The sequence below is a fragment of the Anopheles aquasalis genome, chromosome 2, assembly GCF_943734665.1.
Source record: "Anopheles aquasalis chromosome 2, idAnoAquaMG_Q_19, whole genome shotgun sequence".
Taxonomy (NCBI): domain Eukaryota; kingdom Metazoa; phylum Arthropoda; class Insecta; order Diptera; family Culicidae; genus Anopheles; species Anopheles aquasalis.
Genome location: NC_064877.1, coordinates 66410647 through 66429059, shown reverse-complemented (window position 1 = coordinate 66429059; position 18413 = coordinate 66410647). Strand labels below are relative to the sequence as shown.

At 51.4% G+C, this 18413-nt stretch overlaps 1 protein-coding gene across 2 annotated transcripts in view; it reads right to left on the bottom strand.

Annotated features, from left to right (window-relative positions):
• Positions 1-2854: 2854 nt before the first annotated feature.
• The window catches only part of LOC126571089 (uncharacterized), a 44038-nt gene continuing 28479 nt past the window's right edge, over positions 2855-18413 (bottom strand). Inside the window, exons 1-2 of one of the 2 annotated variants that reach the window (XM_050229351.1) lie at positions 13316-13503; positions 2855-8401 (exon numbers count right to left, since the gene is read on the bottom strand). In XM_050229351.1, the coding sequence (XP_050085308.1) occupies positions 2984-8266 (5283 nt within the window). In that variant the 5' untranslated portion in view covers positions 8267-8401; positions 13316-13503 and the 3' untranslated portion in view covers positions 2855-2983. Of the gene's footprint in view, positions 8402-13315; positions 13504-18413 lie in introns of those variants that run through there. The other variant, XM_050229349.1, reaches the window with a different exon arrangement.

The window sequence follows — 18413 nt, the reverse complement described above, 5'->3', positions numbered from 1 at the left end:
GGGTGCGGTGGCGAAAGGGGCACATGCGGACGACGGAAAACAGAAAATCGAAGAGCAACCGCACAAGCGAGAGCTCGTGATTAATCATCACATCGATTCATCACCTTCCGGAATGATCCGAAGGAATTATTTTAAGACCACCGCAGCAGCGTCGGAAGTTTGGTTAAAAGTTTTTAAAGATTTGCCACCTCATCTCACATCTCACACCCGCAGCAGGGGATGGGTGCGGAAGAGGGGGACTCCATTACGTGCTATGATTATTGCCGCACTCAACGGTCGGTCGAGGTTTCGGCACGCTTCTGCTTTGTGCGCACGGAATTTTGCCATTCAAACACATACACACGCGCGCGCGTGCACACATTTCAGAGGAGAAGAACTTTTAAATGGACCACCCAGAGTGGATCGAGCGAACTTTCCCATCCAAATTATTGCTTTTAATTAGGCTTACGATGATTGTCTGGCGGGTATAAACGCCGTTTTTCCCCGGATGGGGAGAAGGTTAGCTTTAAGAAGTTTTCCCTTGATATTTTGGGGTAGCTGCAGATATTTGATTGGCATTTTGAATCACCTTTTGATTGACACTAAACTGGAGTGTTTGGAGGTTCTTTAAAAAAGTTAAACTTGGTGAAAAAGGACGAAAAGTCTTTTCTTGATTAACACTTATTATTCAAATGATAAAAATGAGTCTTTACTGTTGTTAAAATGAATTCTGAGGGACCAGGACCCAATGTTAGAGGCACCAGGGCCCTTATAATCTACACTCATAATGCATAACCGAATTAGGATGAAGAATTTGCATGGAATATTCTTGAAAGAGTCAGAACTTGTAGAATGTGAATTCTAATCCCTCCACCCAAACACCCCCCCAAAGGTTTTTGTGCAAATTTGAACGGTTGAAAAACTTAATTGGTTTATTCAAATTATGCTTCAAGCGTTTACCGCTAGATGGCGCAATGTGCAAAACACCGCGCACATCGGTGGTCAAAATTTCATAAAATCAAATGAGGTACTAGAGTGATTTTCATATTTTTCCCTCATTTTTGATACTTTCAAGAGTATCGTGTGCAATTTTCACATCGATCGTAGTTGAATTGACGAAGATACAGATTTTTAAACGTGGCTATGCCAAAAGCGTTTTCCATTATGAGCATTTTGAGCGCGGTTTATGAGCCTTTTTGGATGCTAAATTGGCACAGAACTTTATGAAAAATGTTCGAATCGAATATATATCACGTTGGACATGAATTGGGAGTGAAAAATAGCCTTAAAGGTCCGTGTAAAAAAAATCGAAAGTACAAACTACTGGCGTCTCCATCGTTCGTTTTCACCAAGCATCAACTACAAATCCTCGAATAACAATCAACAAAAACCGAAAGAAAACACAGCTCCAATTTGTATTATCAAAAAAACAATACGTTTATTTCGATATTCGACACTTCAGACACTGCCTTTACTCGCACACTGCGCCACAGCGATCACCATCAGCACGGGTCATCAGCACGGATTGCGAACGGCTCCCCGTTCTCACGCTATTCTTTGCGAATAAAAAAAGCAAAACAAATGTTCTCACGGACTGCTGTTAAGTGGTTTTACTCTTTCCATTTACTTCCTTTCATGTGTGCTGGGTAGGGATCGCGATTTTTTTACTTCTCTTTCTCCTTGGCAGCTATCATACAAACGCACGATCGCGTGCACGCCATTCTCCCTCCCTCCCTCACAGACACACATTTTCCGTTCATACTGACACCTATAAGTACTCAGATCGTCCTACCGTCTAACCCTCGGATATCTTTTCCCTTTCTTTTTGCTAAATGAAATCTAAAACAGCACACAGACACGCATTCTGCCTTCTGCATTGTGCATTCTGTACAACTGGACTATGACGGTGGTGATCATTATGGTGATGATGGTGGTGGTGATTGTGATGAGCATTGTGGTTTGGCACGAAACAGGTTGCGATGAATATTGTATTAAATGAAATAAAAATAAAAAGAACAAACTATCTGCCTCTCTCTTCCTCTATCTCCCCCTCACAATGTCTATACCTAAGCGACTGTGGCACGTTAATCTCTTGTGTTGCGTTTTATTTTACACCTGGCCATCGTGACCATATCGGTGAAATGGCCTTTCATGTATGTGTATGTGTGCGTGTGTGGGTGTGTGTGCACTAGCATGGCACGCTGCTTCTTAGTAGAAAACGAATAGCAAGACTTACGGACTAAACACAATGTATGCTGCACCACTAAACGCACCAAACGTGTTCTATGCTGGCTGGCTGGTTGAACGTAAAATTTGCACTATCACCTGGAATGGTCCTAGGACAACAATCGGACTGCGTGTGCGTCTCTCTAAATGGATCGACCACCCTCTAGCACCCCAACTCTCCCTCTCTCTCCCTCTCTTCCTCTCTATTTACAGTTCCTACTGCTACAACTTTCTTAGCACGTGCATACGAGATGCGGATAAGTACGTGAGAACAGGGAAGGAGGTCACTAAAAACCGGGAACTGGGAAGGGGTGATCTAGATGCTACCTACTAGGCTTTCTTTGCCTTGCGCTCCCTTCCCATCCCTACCTCCAGAAAACCGATTACCACCACCCAGAGACCATTCGGTCTTCTTACGAATCGTACATCGTCATCCTCTTGCTATCTTGGCATCATCCTCCATAATGCCGATACCAAAAACGAAAACACCTATCTTATGGCACAATCTCTCGCGATCTATCTCTCTCTCTCTCTCCCAAGTCGTGCACGGTTCAGCCTCGCTAAGAATTTGTCACAAAATTACAAATAAATAAACAGACTCCAACCCAGTCACCTCCCCTCCCCTCCCGCCACAGCTATCCAACACGCATTACGCTAAGCATTAGAAAACAAAAAAAAAGTAAAGAGAAAAACACATTCACCCTATGGTCCTTACGACAATAAATAAAATTGCTACTAAACACAAAATAAACGACCTCGCCTCGCGCTGCTGCCCCCATTACTCCTCAACAAGGCGCGCCTCGAGAAAGTGGAAGATCTCGTTGTACTCCTTGGCCCGGGCGATCATGAGCGGCGTTAGCTTCTTGTGGTTGGCCGGATTCCGGCGCGCCCCGTACTTGTCCACCAGCAGCTTCACGATGTTGATATGGTTGTGCCGGGTGGCGACGTACAGCAGCGAGTTCCCGTACCCGTCCTGCTCGTTCACATCGAACTGTGTATAGTGCTCGAGCAGGTAGTCCAGTATCTGTTCGTGGTTTTCCTGCACCAGATAGTGCAGCACCGGTGGATCGCTGTTCCGCAGTCGCTCGATGCTGGCCCCATTGTTGAGCAGGATCTTCACCAGCGCCAGATTGTTGCTAACGACGGCCCGTATTAACGGCGTCTCACCCTGGTAGTTCAGCTCATCCACCGAGCACTTCCGGTCGAGAAGGAGCAACTGCACCATCCGCACCGTTCCACGCTGCACGGCCAGATGTAGCGGTGTCATTCCGGTCCGGTTCTTTGCGTTGATCTGTGCCCCGTACCGAATCAACTCCCGTGCCATCTCGTACTCGTCCCGTACGACGCACAGATGGAGTGCCGTTTGACAGAACTCATCGCGATGGTTCACGTGCTTCGCACCCCGTTCTATCAGCAGCTGTACAATCTCGCGCGATCCACTGGCCACCGCATTCAGGAAGCACAGGGGCGCACTATCGATGCCCACACCGTTCCGCAACAACAACTCCAGTAGACGGATGTTCCGATGACGGATTGCCATGTTGATCGGTTGAAAGTCGGAACTGAGCGCTGCTCCGATCGTGGCACCATGTCGCAACAGCAACCGTACCAACCGTCCATTGTTCGTGTACAGAGCAAAGGCGAGCGCATTCAGTCCGTACTCGCCCGTCGGTTCCGTACTGGCACCACCGACATCAAGCAAAACGCGTGCCGACCTCAGGTGCCTCTCCTTACAGGCCAGACTCAGCGGTGTGTTCTTCACCAGATTGCCATTGTTGACCAGCTTCCGGAGGTTGGGTTTGGTGAGCAGATAGCGCAGGATGCGTACCCGATCGAACCCAGCCGCCACATGCAGCACATTGTTGCAGTTCGAATAGATACGCGACGGATCGACCCGGCGCTCCTCGAGCAAATACCTCAGCACATCCTCATTGTCATACTCGATAGCGCGATGCAGCAGACACAGTTCACTCGAGAACGCCGTCAGTTCACTCCGCTCATCGATCACACGCCGCACGATCTCACGATCGTTCCCGTACTGAATTAACCAAAACGCCGGAAGCTTCTCGTCTTCGCTCATCACGTTCACGTTCACCTTGGCATCGGCCAGCAGTGTGACCATCGGGATCAGGTTTAACCGTGCGGCCAGATTAATGGCACTGTACTTGAGCCGACACAACGAATCGAGCTGCGGACGTGTCATCCTGCCCAACAGTCGCTGCACCGCCGGCAAGTTACCCGCATTGATGAGCTTCTGCAGGAGTGTCATCCCGCTCGCGCTATCCGTGCGTCCCCAATCGTAATCGTCCGGTAGCGCCTCCAACAACCGATCGACAAACGCATGATCGTCGGAGTGCACGAACAGGTGCAGCTGATCGTACGCTTCGTAGCGTGCGAGTAGCGTCCGGAACAGCTGCACATCACCCAGAAACACGCACAGGTACAGCACCAGCATCCGTCGGTCTTCGGCTGGCAGGCGATCGAGACGGCCCACCATGAAGTGTGACTTGGCCGTTCGGCGTAGCAGAAACTCGAGCAGCGCACGACGACCACGAGGAGGTTGGCAGGCGGTGGTATCGGTGTTCGCATCCCCCACTAGCAGATCGATCATTGCCCGGAAGTCACCGACGATTGCACAATCGATTAGCGCGTAATGACACAGCTCGTTGGGTAGCAACGAACCGAACCGTCTCGTAGCGCCGATCACCGCACCAGCGCGCTCGAACGATTGCACTTCCGCCAGCTCACAATCCGGCCTCCGGACGGCATCGAACAGTTGGCGCTGTTCCTCGAGCCATCGCAACCGATCGGAGAACTTGTGGTCAAACGACGGCGACGACGATGATGACGACGACACTGGTTCAATTTCGTGGCCGTGATCGCCACCGTACAACCGGAACGAGTGTCGCTTGAAGACGATCGCGTTCAGGAAGATCGTGGCGTTCGATTTGAAGCAGAGTGCCTCTAGTACCATGGCACTGGAACCACCAGCCAGCAACGTCCTCAGCAAGCAACCACTGAGTGCTGCCGATGGCGAGCCGAAAAGCGCATACCGATCCACCTCCCGATCGATCACCGAAACCGAAACGAGGATTTCAAGCAGCTCCTGTAATCCAAACTCAAGGGCAAACTGCACGAAAGCAGGCAACTCAGCGATGGCCTCAGGAAGGTGCTCGGGCTCGGTACACTCCATCAGCTTCTCGACGAGTTCCACCATTTCGTTCACCTTCGCATCGAACAGCTCCTGCATCAGCTCTTCGTCCTGTCGATCGACGCTCGGGTACTTGGTGCAGGTGCTGCTGTCGGTGAAGCTCTTCGATCGATAAAAGTCCTCCATCGTGGTCTGCCGTTTGTGCAACTGAAACACATTCTCGTAGTACGTTCGCTTCAGCTTCTCGTGCAACTGACCCTGCTCCTCATCGCTGAGCGGACTCGGTGGGACGTACTTCTGGAGTAGTTTGCGCGTTAACGCCTGATACCGATCGCAGGAGGCGGTGGCGTTTGTTGCGTTTGTTTGGGTTTGGTGCGTCATGGCCCGTATCCCAAACAGACAATCCGGATCCATGAGACGCTGCAGTTGCTCGAGATGCTGCACCACCTGAAGCGTTTCCTCATTCTCACTGACGCTACTGTAAGGTCGTAGAAGCTCCTTGAGCGCCAGATTAGCATCCGAGATCGAGATCGAGCGAGAAATGTCGTACTTCTGGTAGCTCTGGTGCAGATAGGAGTGCAGCAGCCGCCGAACACACCCAGCGTCCGGGTTCGCTCTCATCGCCCGGTATACGATGGCAAAATTAGCGAGAGTGACCCGTAGCCGTGTCTGGTGGTACTGCATGTGATAAAACCGGAAGTGGATGTTCTTCTCGATGAACGACAGCAGCTTCAGTTCGTTCGTCATACCAAGGTACATTCGCTTCAGTTCCTGTACGATCCGGCCCGTCTCACGCTCGTCGTAGAACACATGCTCGAATTTAATGTGACTCAGAGTGTGCAGATTGTGTTCACCGATGTAGCGAGCGTAAGAACGGAGTTGCTCCGTCGACCTCAGACGATATGCCGTCCCAAGGAACGTCTTGAATGCCTCGATCAGGTGAATGTTGATCACGTACAGACAGAACCGGTACACGGCACGTAATCGCTCCTGTATCAGCTTAGCTTGAGCGAGCGTCAGTAGTGCCCGACCGGCAGTAAAGTACTTGGCCGCAGAGCAGCGCGATGAGAAAGATTCACGGACATCGGCGGCTTCCCGAGCTGGCAACGGTTCCAGGATGTGCTCGAGTAGATTGTCAAGCGTACGGGCGAAGGTTGATGATCGTGGTTGATCGGTTGTGTTGCTTCCTGGTGTTGCTGCTGCTGCCAGGACCTGCAGCACCCGTTTGATGGCCATCAGACAGAGCGTTTCGTTCGCTTGATCATCCAGATCGATGACCAACGCATTCTCGACGTACGACGCGATCCGCTTGATGGTGTGCATCTGTCGGAGCTGCTCGTAGGTGCGACGGATGGCACGGAAGACGACACGATTCCGCCGTCGGATGGTGGTGCCGCAGCGTCCACCCAACCCGCCACCACCCATGACGGCCTGAAACTCACGCCCGGCCAGCTCCTTCTCGAGCTGCTTCACCTTGTTGCGGCTCAGCTCGTCCAACCGGTGGGCACGGATCTTGAGCAGTTCGCGCCTGCTCGCCGCATACGCCACCTGTCGCTTCGAGAGGCGGAGCTTCGGATGCCTTCGGTGCCAAAGTTGGCCCACTGTCAACGGTTGCTGCTGCTGATGCTGATGCTGCTGATCATCACCGCCAACCGATCGCAGATAAGCGACATACTCCGCTACACCCCATTTGCTGTCGTCCGGCTCTCGCCCAGTCAGTGCCACAAACTCGCCGCGTGTCACTTCCGCCTGCAACAACGCCCGATCATCCTCGGTACACGTCCAATCGTTCTCGGTCTGTGCACTAATGCGCTGTAGATCCGCGCTGGCTCTCCGTCGCCGTGCCACATACTGTGACAGCTTGTGCTCGTGGATGCACGCGATGAGATCCAGGAACAGCTGAGGAGTCCATTGAAACAGCGACCGATCGCCACCGTCCTGTTGATCGCTCTGTAATCCGGCTAAAGTTTCACTGACGGCCTGCAGGTACGAGACCAGCATGCTTCGGTTAAGGACCAATTTGTAGATCTCGAAACCAACGTTCTTCTCCAGAATGCCCAGAAATATGCTGGCCAGATAGGTGACCTCGGTAAGTGGGACAACGCGCAACCACTTGGTGGCCGTCCGGGCACCACCGCGTGTCACATGCTCATCCAAGAAGTACAGACACTCGCAGATGGCCCGCAGTCGCACCACAAACTTGTCATCCAGATCGCACAGGTTCTCGCCATCGTACCGTTCGCTCAAGTATTTGGTATAGCTTAGCACTAACTCTATGCGCCTAGCAGCCTCTGTGTCACCCGTCGAGGGCGTTTCGCTTCCATCGGCAGACCGTTTCGAACTCGATCCAGCAGCAGCTGCAGCATCATCACCAACAGGACCACTACGCCGATCCGCCAAAGGACACTCGTAGCTGTACGCGATCAGTTCGTGCTCGAGAAAAACACGCATCGGTTCCGCGATCAGCACACCCTTCACCGACAGCTCATCAATGCTGCACTTGATCAGTTTCATCTTCGTGTGAATGTCAAAGGCGCGCTTCTCGAGGAAGAGCCTCAGCAGTTCGACCGATCCACGGCCGATCAGCCGCAGCATGGCACGATCATCCGCCACACCGTCCAGCTCCTTGTGCAGCATCTGTTCGGCCACATGCTGACAGCCACGGTCGAGTGCGTGCTCAGCCGGTGTTAGGTTCAGGTGATTGCGCAGATTACAATCTGCGCCAGCCTCGAGCAGCAGCTCGATAAGGCGCAGTTTGTTGCGCTTCGCAGTGACGGCCAGATGGAGGGCACTGTTGCCGTCGCGTGCGGCATCCTGATGGTCCAGCTCCACGTGCCCCTGGTCGAGCAAGGTCCGCACCGTTTCGCACTGGCCCGCCTCGACGGCCTTCAGGAAGGTTTCGGTCCCCATCGGTCACGGTTTGGTTTTGTTTTGCGTTGTTGGAGAGTGGCGCGTGATGCTGTTTCCTCCCAGTAAATGGCACGGTCGTCCCGGTTCCTACGTCATTCCGTCACACACGTTGTCACGGCGATTGCAATGCGATGTCTGCAAACGGAAGAAACGGAAGAGAGAGAGAGAGAGAGAGAGAGAGAGAGAGAGAGAAGAGGCGATCCGGTTAGATTGTTATGGAAACAATTTGAATGTTTTTCAAATACTGCGCCAATACTCTTCTCTACAATGTACTAATATTGTAAGCATTGATAATGGAAGCTACCACTCGAGATAAGACTTTAGAATGAGTATCATTGAGTTTTAGCTTCCAACGACCAGAGAGCGCATACATAAGTTAACACATGTTCCTATTTAAAATCCATTTTTAACACAAGAATTGATTGCATTCGGGCTAGGAGCTGATTCCGATGCAAACGGCCTAACACTCTGGAGCTACATTCCTTGGAGTTACTCGCGAGAACATATTTCATGAAAGTTAATGCAGCTTTTTCACCTAATGAAAGAGTTTTTCATTTCGATATTATTTGTTTTTCATGTAAGTAACATAAAAATCAATCATGCATTTGGAAAAGATTGGAAAGAAATGTTTTAAACCATTTCAAATCAGCCTTTACTAGCGAATTTTGTGTATTGTTCGATAGAAAATAGAAGCATTAACGTATGATGTTGTTTTGTTTGCCTTTGAATACAATTGTTATACTCTTATATTATATCAATACCACATGAAAGAGGCATCATTTCACAAACCCACGTGAGAATGGAAAGATTGACAAGTTGTTATATCAAATTGGATTGAAAAATTACTACTTAAATTTATTACTACTTAATATTTTCTTAACACAAATCAGAACAGTTCAAATGAAATGAAGAATATTATCTCACATCCCTCCCTGAATGCCAAAAAATATTAAAATCATTTTCGGACAGACACAGCTACCAAAAACGGGCGACCCCGCACTGATGTGCCTGCCGGCATAATTGTAGTTAGATAATTCCTGCTGCAACCTATTTTTACCGATGTCAATGAACTGCAGCGTCCCAGCAGTATGCACTTTCTTCAATCGCACAATTCCAAAACGCATCTGCAACCCGAACCTCCGCGAACCAGGATGCACTGGGTGTAATGAATTCATTCAGCACATCAGCATAGATCAGGCTTCCCCCATTCCCTCTCCCTCTCCACGTACGATTCATTCAACTTTTGCCATTCTCAATCTGCCGGTGCGAGAGCTCACCATTAAACATCAAAAATTAAATTTACTCCTCATCTCCATGGCACGACGCAACCGAGCATACCGAACTGTAGCAGCAGTCCTCTCATGTATCATAAGCAAAGTGACAAGCTACAACATGGGATTCCGGTGCGTAGCCCCAAACCCGAAGGCCAAACGAGGTGGTGAGACGGTCACGGAGGCTGGAAAATCAACACACTTCATCATCGTTTTCCACGCACTTTAAGCCACGAAATTCGCGAGACAGAAATGCTGCTGCACCTCGTGGTTCTCGTGCGCGCTCCGCATACACGCGTGTGCCGCATTGGACCTGGGGTGGGCTATATGGGTTTCGCAGCGCATAAAGCCAACATAACTGTACCGGTTGTAAATTTAGCCCTCCGGCTTCGCGCAGAAGAAGCAAAGGAGAAGGAGTTCTCGGCAGATTGGTAAACTCTTTCCATCTGTCGCGCCCGCGTGCCGTCTTCTGTGCTGCGCTGGCCAAGCATCGCAGCCACGGTCTGCATCGATATGAATGGGGAGAGCATGCGGTCTGCACGCAACGTGGAGCTGAATGAAATCGTTGACGCTCGACACTGCAGCTGCTGCTTCGTGAACGCCCAGGCAAAGGCAAGACCATGTTTACGCCGATCCCGATCGCTACTTTCAACTGTAGTCCAAAATCCACTTCGGTATGCCAGCAGCCAGCACCCAGCCAGTACCCTCTACTCCTGATGCTCCTTTCGCAATCGCGTCACCTGTCAGACGGATCCAAAACCTAAACAACGGAGCGCTGGCACTGGGGCTGTCAATTGTGCACAAGACGGCAAGTGCCTGGTCCGTGTGCGTCGAACAAAGAAACGAAGCCGCCCCAAAAACTAGCGCTCGCGATGCGCTACTATCTTCAATAGACACTCGGGCTTCTTGGGCCGCGTCTGTTTAATGTTCTTCCCAGACAAGCGGCCTCGTGCTGCGAGCGAGAAAGTAGAGAGAGAGAGTGAGAGAGAGAAAGGGGCAGCGGGACCTAGAAGCCGTGGTAATATGGTCTACACTTGGGTTCTAGTTTCCACTGCGCGACGAACCTTTTGACAACCGCCTCGAACACCACCACCACCAGCAGCAGCATCAGCGGAGAAGAGAACACTCACATGCTGCTAGTCATGCCCGGGAGGGGGTGGTGGGATGCGTTGCGCCTGTCCAACACATCGTTCATCGTGCGTGTAACGAACAGCGAAACAGCAAACATCTGTTTTATTTAAACTCATTTACCGAAAATATTTCCGGTACCATCTCCAACCGCCTTGTGCTTCTTCTGGACCGCCCCATAGACGGTGTCGACGGCGGTGGAAGCAGATCTTAGCTCTCTTCCATGTGCGAACGATAGTGGCTCGTGCCATGCGCCGACAGCCGTCGGCGGTCTGTGTTGTTTTGTCGTCGCGACGCACCGCAACGTATTGTTTTGCACCGAAAACAAGACAAACACACGCGTCTTCCAACGTGGCTGACAAGAAAATCGCTGATTTCTGAATCCGACAGAGAGAGAGAGAGTAAGACTGGAGAGCCAACATCTTACATTCGGTTTACATGTTCATAATCACCCCTTCGGTAGCCGACGATGGTCGGTGCGTTGGGTTCAGGATGAAATATTGCTGCCCATTGTACTGCTGCTACTGGCTCCCCGGCCACAAACATGCGACCGGAATGCAGCCGCCAAAAGAACAACACACAACACAATACCCGCCAGTGTGTGTTGACTCAAGGAAAAGGGAACCTGAAGTAGCAGCAGCAGCACCGACGACGACGACGACGGTGCCGGAGACGAAGCGGATGTGTCTGTTCGCAGGCCACAACAAATGGTAACAGCACTTTCGACTTCACCCGTTTGCACAACATTAATGCTTCCGCGGATCCGCGTACCGCCGTTTGTTTGACAAGCGCTGAGCAAGTCCTCCTCGCCTCCCTCAGGTTGGTGGCCTTTGGCGACAGAGAGACAGAGAGAGAGAACAGAGCGCGGCTGACAAAGTGATTCCAAAGACTTGTTCCTTCGGACGGAGTCCGGAGAATACGCCAACGCCCTCGGAGTCAAAGTGAATTGAAAATAATAATAATCAACACATTGTCTGTGATTCAAGCGCGCGCGAGATCGCGACAGTGCCAACGACGACGACGACGACAAGAGCGAACGTTTGATCTGGTCGGTCCCCCTCGGTCGGCCAAGGCTGGCGACTGGCGGCTGAAAAATGATGTTTTCGATCCGACGATCAAAAAGGGGTATAGTTCTATTAAATGAGATGTTTATCGTGCAGCGAAGCCACAGCAGCATCTCGCCGTCATCGTCGCCGACGCACCATCAGCTACAGAACAAAACAATGGCACACGTTTGTGTACGCACTCCGCCCCCCAGGGCGCCCCCAGGGGACGTGGAATGTTGTGTAAGAACAAACGGAACCACTTGATGGTCCGCCCTGGTGCTCCATTCTGGCACGACGAACGGACGGTGTGACCACATCACAGGGAGGGTGAATCTCGCACCGGTCACCGGTCTTGGTTTTGTTTTGTCTTTTTAATTAAAACAGAAAACTACACAGAACAGCACACGCGTACGTGACACCAGAGACGGAGGGAGTGTTGTTTTGGAGATTGTTCACTAATGAGACGGATGACACTTGTAACAAAATGCGCCAGATTAATGGCACGCTGGCCACGGGCGTGTGTTAGGTTGAGGATGGTTTTTGGAATGTTGCAAGGAAGATCATAGGATGGGTGTGTAACAGTGGCATAATGACCACACATTACTCATCATCTTGTTTGATCCGTATCAAAGAAGCTTTGCTACACAACACCACGGAACACGGAACACCGAGCGACCGACGGTTCGCTTCTGGGCCGACAGTTCGAAGTGTCCAACATTAATTTCCGCTTCACCACCTGCCTAAGCTGATACAGGGATCGTGATAAGCTCATCATTCGGAGACTTCGTGAAACCAGCCATCATAGCGATGGCCGGACTCTTCTAATCAGATCAACAATTTCGTCATCAATCGTTACCACATCCGTTTTGCAGAGGAGCCACCAGATAGGTTACACTACATGAATGCACAAGCACACAGACACAGATAGAGACACCCCAGTTGAAGCAATTAGAACCAATTCGATTACAGGATATCCGCTTCTTTCACTTTCAGGACTCTGGACGATGCCTCTATCGACAATCCTTGCAAGAGATGCAACACCAGGAGTGCATCACTTCAGGTCCAGGACGGTCCAGGAAACAGGAAATCGATTCCCTCACTCTCGTCACGGCGGTGCCTGGATGGAATCATCGAGTCATGACCACCGTTCCATTCCATCGAAAGCTCGTCGAACCACTTCACACTCCACTCCGTGGACTTATCGGTTCCCGTCGGTTCGGTCAATTGATTCTCGATTATCGATGCGCTCACGGCGGCACCCTAACGGATCGACCAATGATTTATGGACCAACATTTTCACTTCGCTCGCTCGGACACTGCTGATCCCAGCCACAAAATGGAACCACTGGTCGACCACTGGGCGTTCGTACTTCTCCAACACTCGTTGGCTCGTTTTCTGCGCAGCAATTAGGAACAATTTATGAATATTCCACGAATTATGAGACACGATTAGCGGATCCAGCGCATGATTCACTGGGCGCGCGCTGGTTAAGTGCACTTGCCAGAGTGCAGTTCTCCCTTCGTCCCCGTTTTTTTTTTAACCTCCCCCACCTTGACGAGAGTACACCACCCGCTAAAAAGCCCATACAGCATGCAGTACACACCTCTGGCCACGCACTGGCACTCGCTAATCGATTGTTGGCGTTTATCCGGATTTGGCGGATTCCAGAGACCCTAGAGGCGACTTTAAACAACAACCACAACAACAACCGCTACACAACAGCCGGACGAAGACACGTTACGCGCGCGCGCACTCTTACGATTTGACTGAAGTCGATGCTCGATCGTTGCGATCTCGCGCGCGGTGCTGATCTGCAGCATCCGTTGCCGCCGTTTGCCGACGACGACGACGACGACGATGCGTGAGTCGAGAGCGCGATCACTCTCGCGAATAACGGAAAGAAGGACCAGCCGAAGAAAGAGAGCGAGGGAGAGAGAGACAGAAGTAGAGAGGCATAGAGAGAGCGAGAGAGTGAGAGCGATTAGCGTGCAATACAACCCTCGTGTGCGCGCGCCTCTTGGCAGAAGATCTTCACCATAAAGGGGGGTGGCGTGGTAAGAGGACGACTCGTAAAACAAAACCAGATCCACCACCTCCTCTACCACCCCATGACACCATGCCAGCATCTTGAACGATCTTCTGGCATTGTCACAAGCAGTGAGCAAAGTGGGATCGCGATCGCGAGAGCAGTGGCCCACCCCAACCCTCTAAGGCACCTGCAGCAAATACACATCTCGCGAACCACATTCTCTCGCGATCACGGTGATCGCCTTCACCCTTTCTCTCTCTGTTTCGCTCTCTGTCTCTCTCGCTATAACGATCAGATGCACTCAAATCTCCTCCCCCCCGTTTGGGGATGCTGCAGCGGCTGCACCAGCACAATGTACGGTATTGTGAATCATGCGAGTTGCTTGGCCCTGGCCAGGGGCCTCTCTTTTGCCCTTTTCTCCTCTTCCACGAACCACGGAAGGGCCCTACTCTCGCAGAGCGATTTCTTGCGGGTTTCTTCGAGGTTCTTGAGCGCCACTCTCTTCTTTGTCTTTCGGCCTTTTGCTCCCCCATCATGCTGGATGGTGGATGCTGCTGCTGATAAATTGCAATTCTAATGGGCAGCGAATGTGGCAGATGAAAAGGCGCGGTTCAGGAACGAGAAATTCATTTGGATGCGCAGCTAAGCTTTGCTCCCCTTTGGTACTCCTCTCGCGTGGCCTTTCCCGGGGGAGAATTTGCTGCTCATCAAATGGAATCCCGTCCATTTCACGCAGTATTAGATTGTGAGCTCGTCTGGCATCTAGTCATGACTGGTCATGACGTGTTTTCCAAAACAGAAATCGCACTCACAACCACTTGGTGCTGCTCACTCTTGAGCGCGGCTCTCCGGATCCTGGATACTGCAACCGTAAATTAATAAATGACCCACCCCGTCCCCCCGGGGGGGAAGTTAACCGAAGGCAATGCAGAGGCAAACCAGGGGCTCGATGAGCCGGTTTTGCTACCGGACAAACGGTTTAACAGCTTCGTTCATCTTCTCCAACGACTTTCGAAGGAAGATTTTGCATTTTGCCAGCCCTGGGAGAGCCTCGAGAGGAACCAGAAGATGGCGTTTTATGGCGCCTAGCACCACGGTAAGCAACCCTCCTGTGTCCAGTCCAGACAAATCCAGCAGAAAAAAGGGACGCAACGAAACGAGACTTTTAACGATGAAAAGTCTCGGCGCGGCTTGCTTTCAAATGAGGTGTAGACCTGACCTTCCGCTTGCGGCGCATCGATTATGTTGAACCGGGGGGTTTGTGGTGCGTTTTTGCTAGACCTCAAGCTGGTGCTGCGTACGATCGATGACCACAGCGACACACCAGCCCAGCAGTGAAAACAAAGTCGATGATGTCTGTCGATGATGGCTGTAGACAGCGACGAGCCTCGATTAGGATCTTGTTTCGATCAATTATTGCCCTTGTTAAGGCGAGACATCGGTCCTCGTCCGCGTTGCCGTCGTTGGCATGCAGCTCTGGGTTGCTTTTGGCCAAAAATGCGCCACAGCACCCCGTGCGTTAGATAATCGCCAGCATGTGCGCGCCGCCGATCTCACTCTCTCTCTCCCTCTCTGGGCACACGGAACACGCGGACAGTAGTTCCAAATACGCGCGCACCAACACAATCGAGTGAAGTGGTCCATCAGGGGACCATTATTGCGCACCGGCCCATGCCGCGTTTATGGCCGCGAACACACCGTGAGGGGGATTTGCGATTGCAAAATCGGTCTATTCATAAAACGATCCCGCCAAGCTCACTCCAGCCTCTGCCTCCCTTCCTTTCGGTTGACCATTATTCCGAAACCGGACTCCAGCAGCCAGCCAGCGTGCCTGTGTGTGTTGGGTTGTGTCAGAGAGCGAGTACGGTGCATGTGCATCGCGAATGCAACTCGCAGCAGGTGCACCACCAACGTATGTTTCATGTGCAGGACTTAGAAACCACAAAGTTGGAGAGAAACTCAAACCACCATAAAGCGATGAGTGTCGTGGTCTGGCACCACGATAAGGAACCAACTCAACGAATTTCACCAAATCAGTAGCCCTGGAAAGCGCAAGATTCAAGCAATTGTTTGCGGTCCACCGGATTGCACGGATCCCTTCTACGGATTTACTCTTCCTCTTTTCGCGCAGAAGCAGAAGCACCGGACCGGACATACCTTTCTCCTTGTGTGGTGGGTTTCTAACGCCATAACAACGGCAACAACGGAAAGATACATCGAGGGAGAGAGAGCGCGCGCGCGCGGCTGATTGTGCGAGGAGCACGGAGAAAAGCGAACAATCCCGGATACGTGGATCGCGTGCACGCACCACAAGTGCACGCCATCGCGAAGGGCGCGATGCAGGCTGCCGATGCTGTTGCAGGCCTAGGGTTGCAGACCCTGCAGGCAACTGCACACCTTACCACGTCCTCCTGCCTCCCCTACCACCACCGAGGCCATCCGATCCGATAAGATCTAGCCCACCAGATAGGTATTATGTTTCGCTCGCTCGATCGTTCGCTAGCTGGCTCGTTTGTCTGTGTTTGTCCATCCCAAAGACGACGACGACGACGATAGAGAAATGCGTGCAAACGGTGACTGCGGCAGGCGGCTGTTGTTCGATAAATAACGCAGCCCACAACCGCGGGATCGCGAGGAAGCCTTTTGCGTGAATGCGTCCCCCAAGAGATGGGGCACAAGGAGCGCGGTGCGGTGCGGTGCGTGGCCAGCATGTTGTTGTCGCTTCTGATCTGTGCAATCCCGCTCGCTCCATCCTGGGACCAGGGAGGCGCTGGGCGACTGAACGGATCTCGCCATCGCCACCAAACAACAATCATCATAACGACAACCATCGCTCCCGCTCCCTATCTATCGCTTCTTCTTTTTCTACGTCTTCGTCTTCTTCTGCCTCTTTTTCTTTAAGCCTCCCTTGGACCGGGCGATAATAATAATAACAATAATCCTAGCGGACCTGGCTGACGATGGAAAGAAGAAAATTATGGAAAATCGTTACAAAACCCACGGCGCAGCAGCAGCAGCAGCACTGGACTCTGCAATGCTAGCGCCCAGGGACCGCGCGACGCAGGACCCCGAAGAAAGCGCGTTTTGCCTCGGAGCGAGACCGCGCGAATCGTGCCGTGCACCTGAATGTTGTGGTTCGTGGTCCCCCAAAGAAGGAACGGCGGCAACGACGACGACCACGACGACAAGTCCGATGATGACCGTTCGCGACGACCATTGCGACGATGTTGGCGGTGTAATCCAAAATGTGGTCCGTGCTGGGAGTACTAAAAACTGACGGGACGAGGAGGGTAAACCCAAATCGAGGAACGTGCAGTCACAGATGCGACGACCACGACGAACTTTCTCTTTCACCGTGCATCCCTTGCAGCAGCAGTAGAAGCAATAATTTTTGTTGTTTAGATTTTACTGTCCACCTCTCGCATTGCCACAACCCCCCTTTCTATGTAATTATGGGTTTTTAATTGAGACCACGACGCGAGCTGCGAGCTGCGAGTGAGTGCGTGCCACCGCGCCCCCCATTTCCATGATGCTCCATTCCACGCTAGGGCACGCCACGCCACGGAGATGTCCTCCTCCTGTTAATGTGCATATCTGTACGTACCAAAGGCCCGTCGTAGCTCCTCTCTCACTCTCTGTAAGGTTCACTACCGTGATTGTTGACGAGCGAAAAACAAATTAACCGTCGCAGCACCGTCACAACCAAGACCACGAGCCAAGACCCACGAGGGGCCTGTGGCCGGAGAAATGATTACGCGACACACAGAGCGCAGCACACTCGCGCAGCGGCCACTCATCTTGGTGACGGAAATGGTGGCGGAAGCTGCTGCTGCTGCTGCTGCTGCCGCCGTCGAAGCAGAAGACAGCGCGAGATTATGTCGTGGCCAGCATCGTCGCCATGGTCGTCGTCATCGGCATCTCTTATTACCCACCGCACCGCGCCCTACCCCTCCCCCCGGGTCCACGGCATGCCGCTCATTTGTCTTGTAGGCAATTGGCGATAGGAATCATTTCCGGCTTCGTTCTCTCCGACCAAGGCCAATTATAATGCTTCGCGGTTGGATCGCGATCAGCTGCAACTCGGAGCGAAAGGGGGCATCACCGTCGCACAAACTTTCCTAACTCCTGCCAACGATGCACTGGATGCTACGGATTGAATTATCGGTGCTCCATTATGGGGGAAGCTTTTCTAAATTAATTACTGGAAACTTTGCAAAGTCACGAATCTTGGGTTGAAAGGGGAGTCAACAAATGAAACATACTCGGGGGCATAATGTTGACATAAGGATATAAGAGATCAAGTTGAGCGTTCTACTGAAGTAGAACAATACCAGAGGATTCCTCATCAACTTGTGCTGGCCTACAAACACTTCTTAGCAATCAGCAAGGCAAGCGAATCATCCATCATCATAGACATAATGGATGAAAGGTGCAGACTATTTAAAACTAAGACGATCATCTTTTACCGTAACGATCATCGTGGAGTGATCTAGCATTATGTCACAATCGAATGAAATGAAGCCAACAAAATGATTTCCTCCCATTCCTATTGTCCATATTTGCAAAGTTTTGCTTTCATATAACTTTGAATGGTATTAGATTTCAAGCAAGTAACCTGCTTATTACATGCTTATTTCGCTTATCAAGATTTATTTAGCATTAATCTTAAATT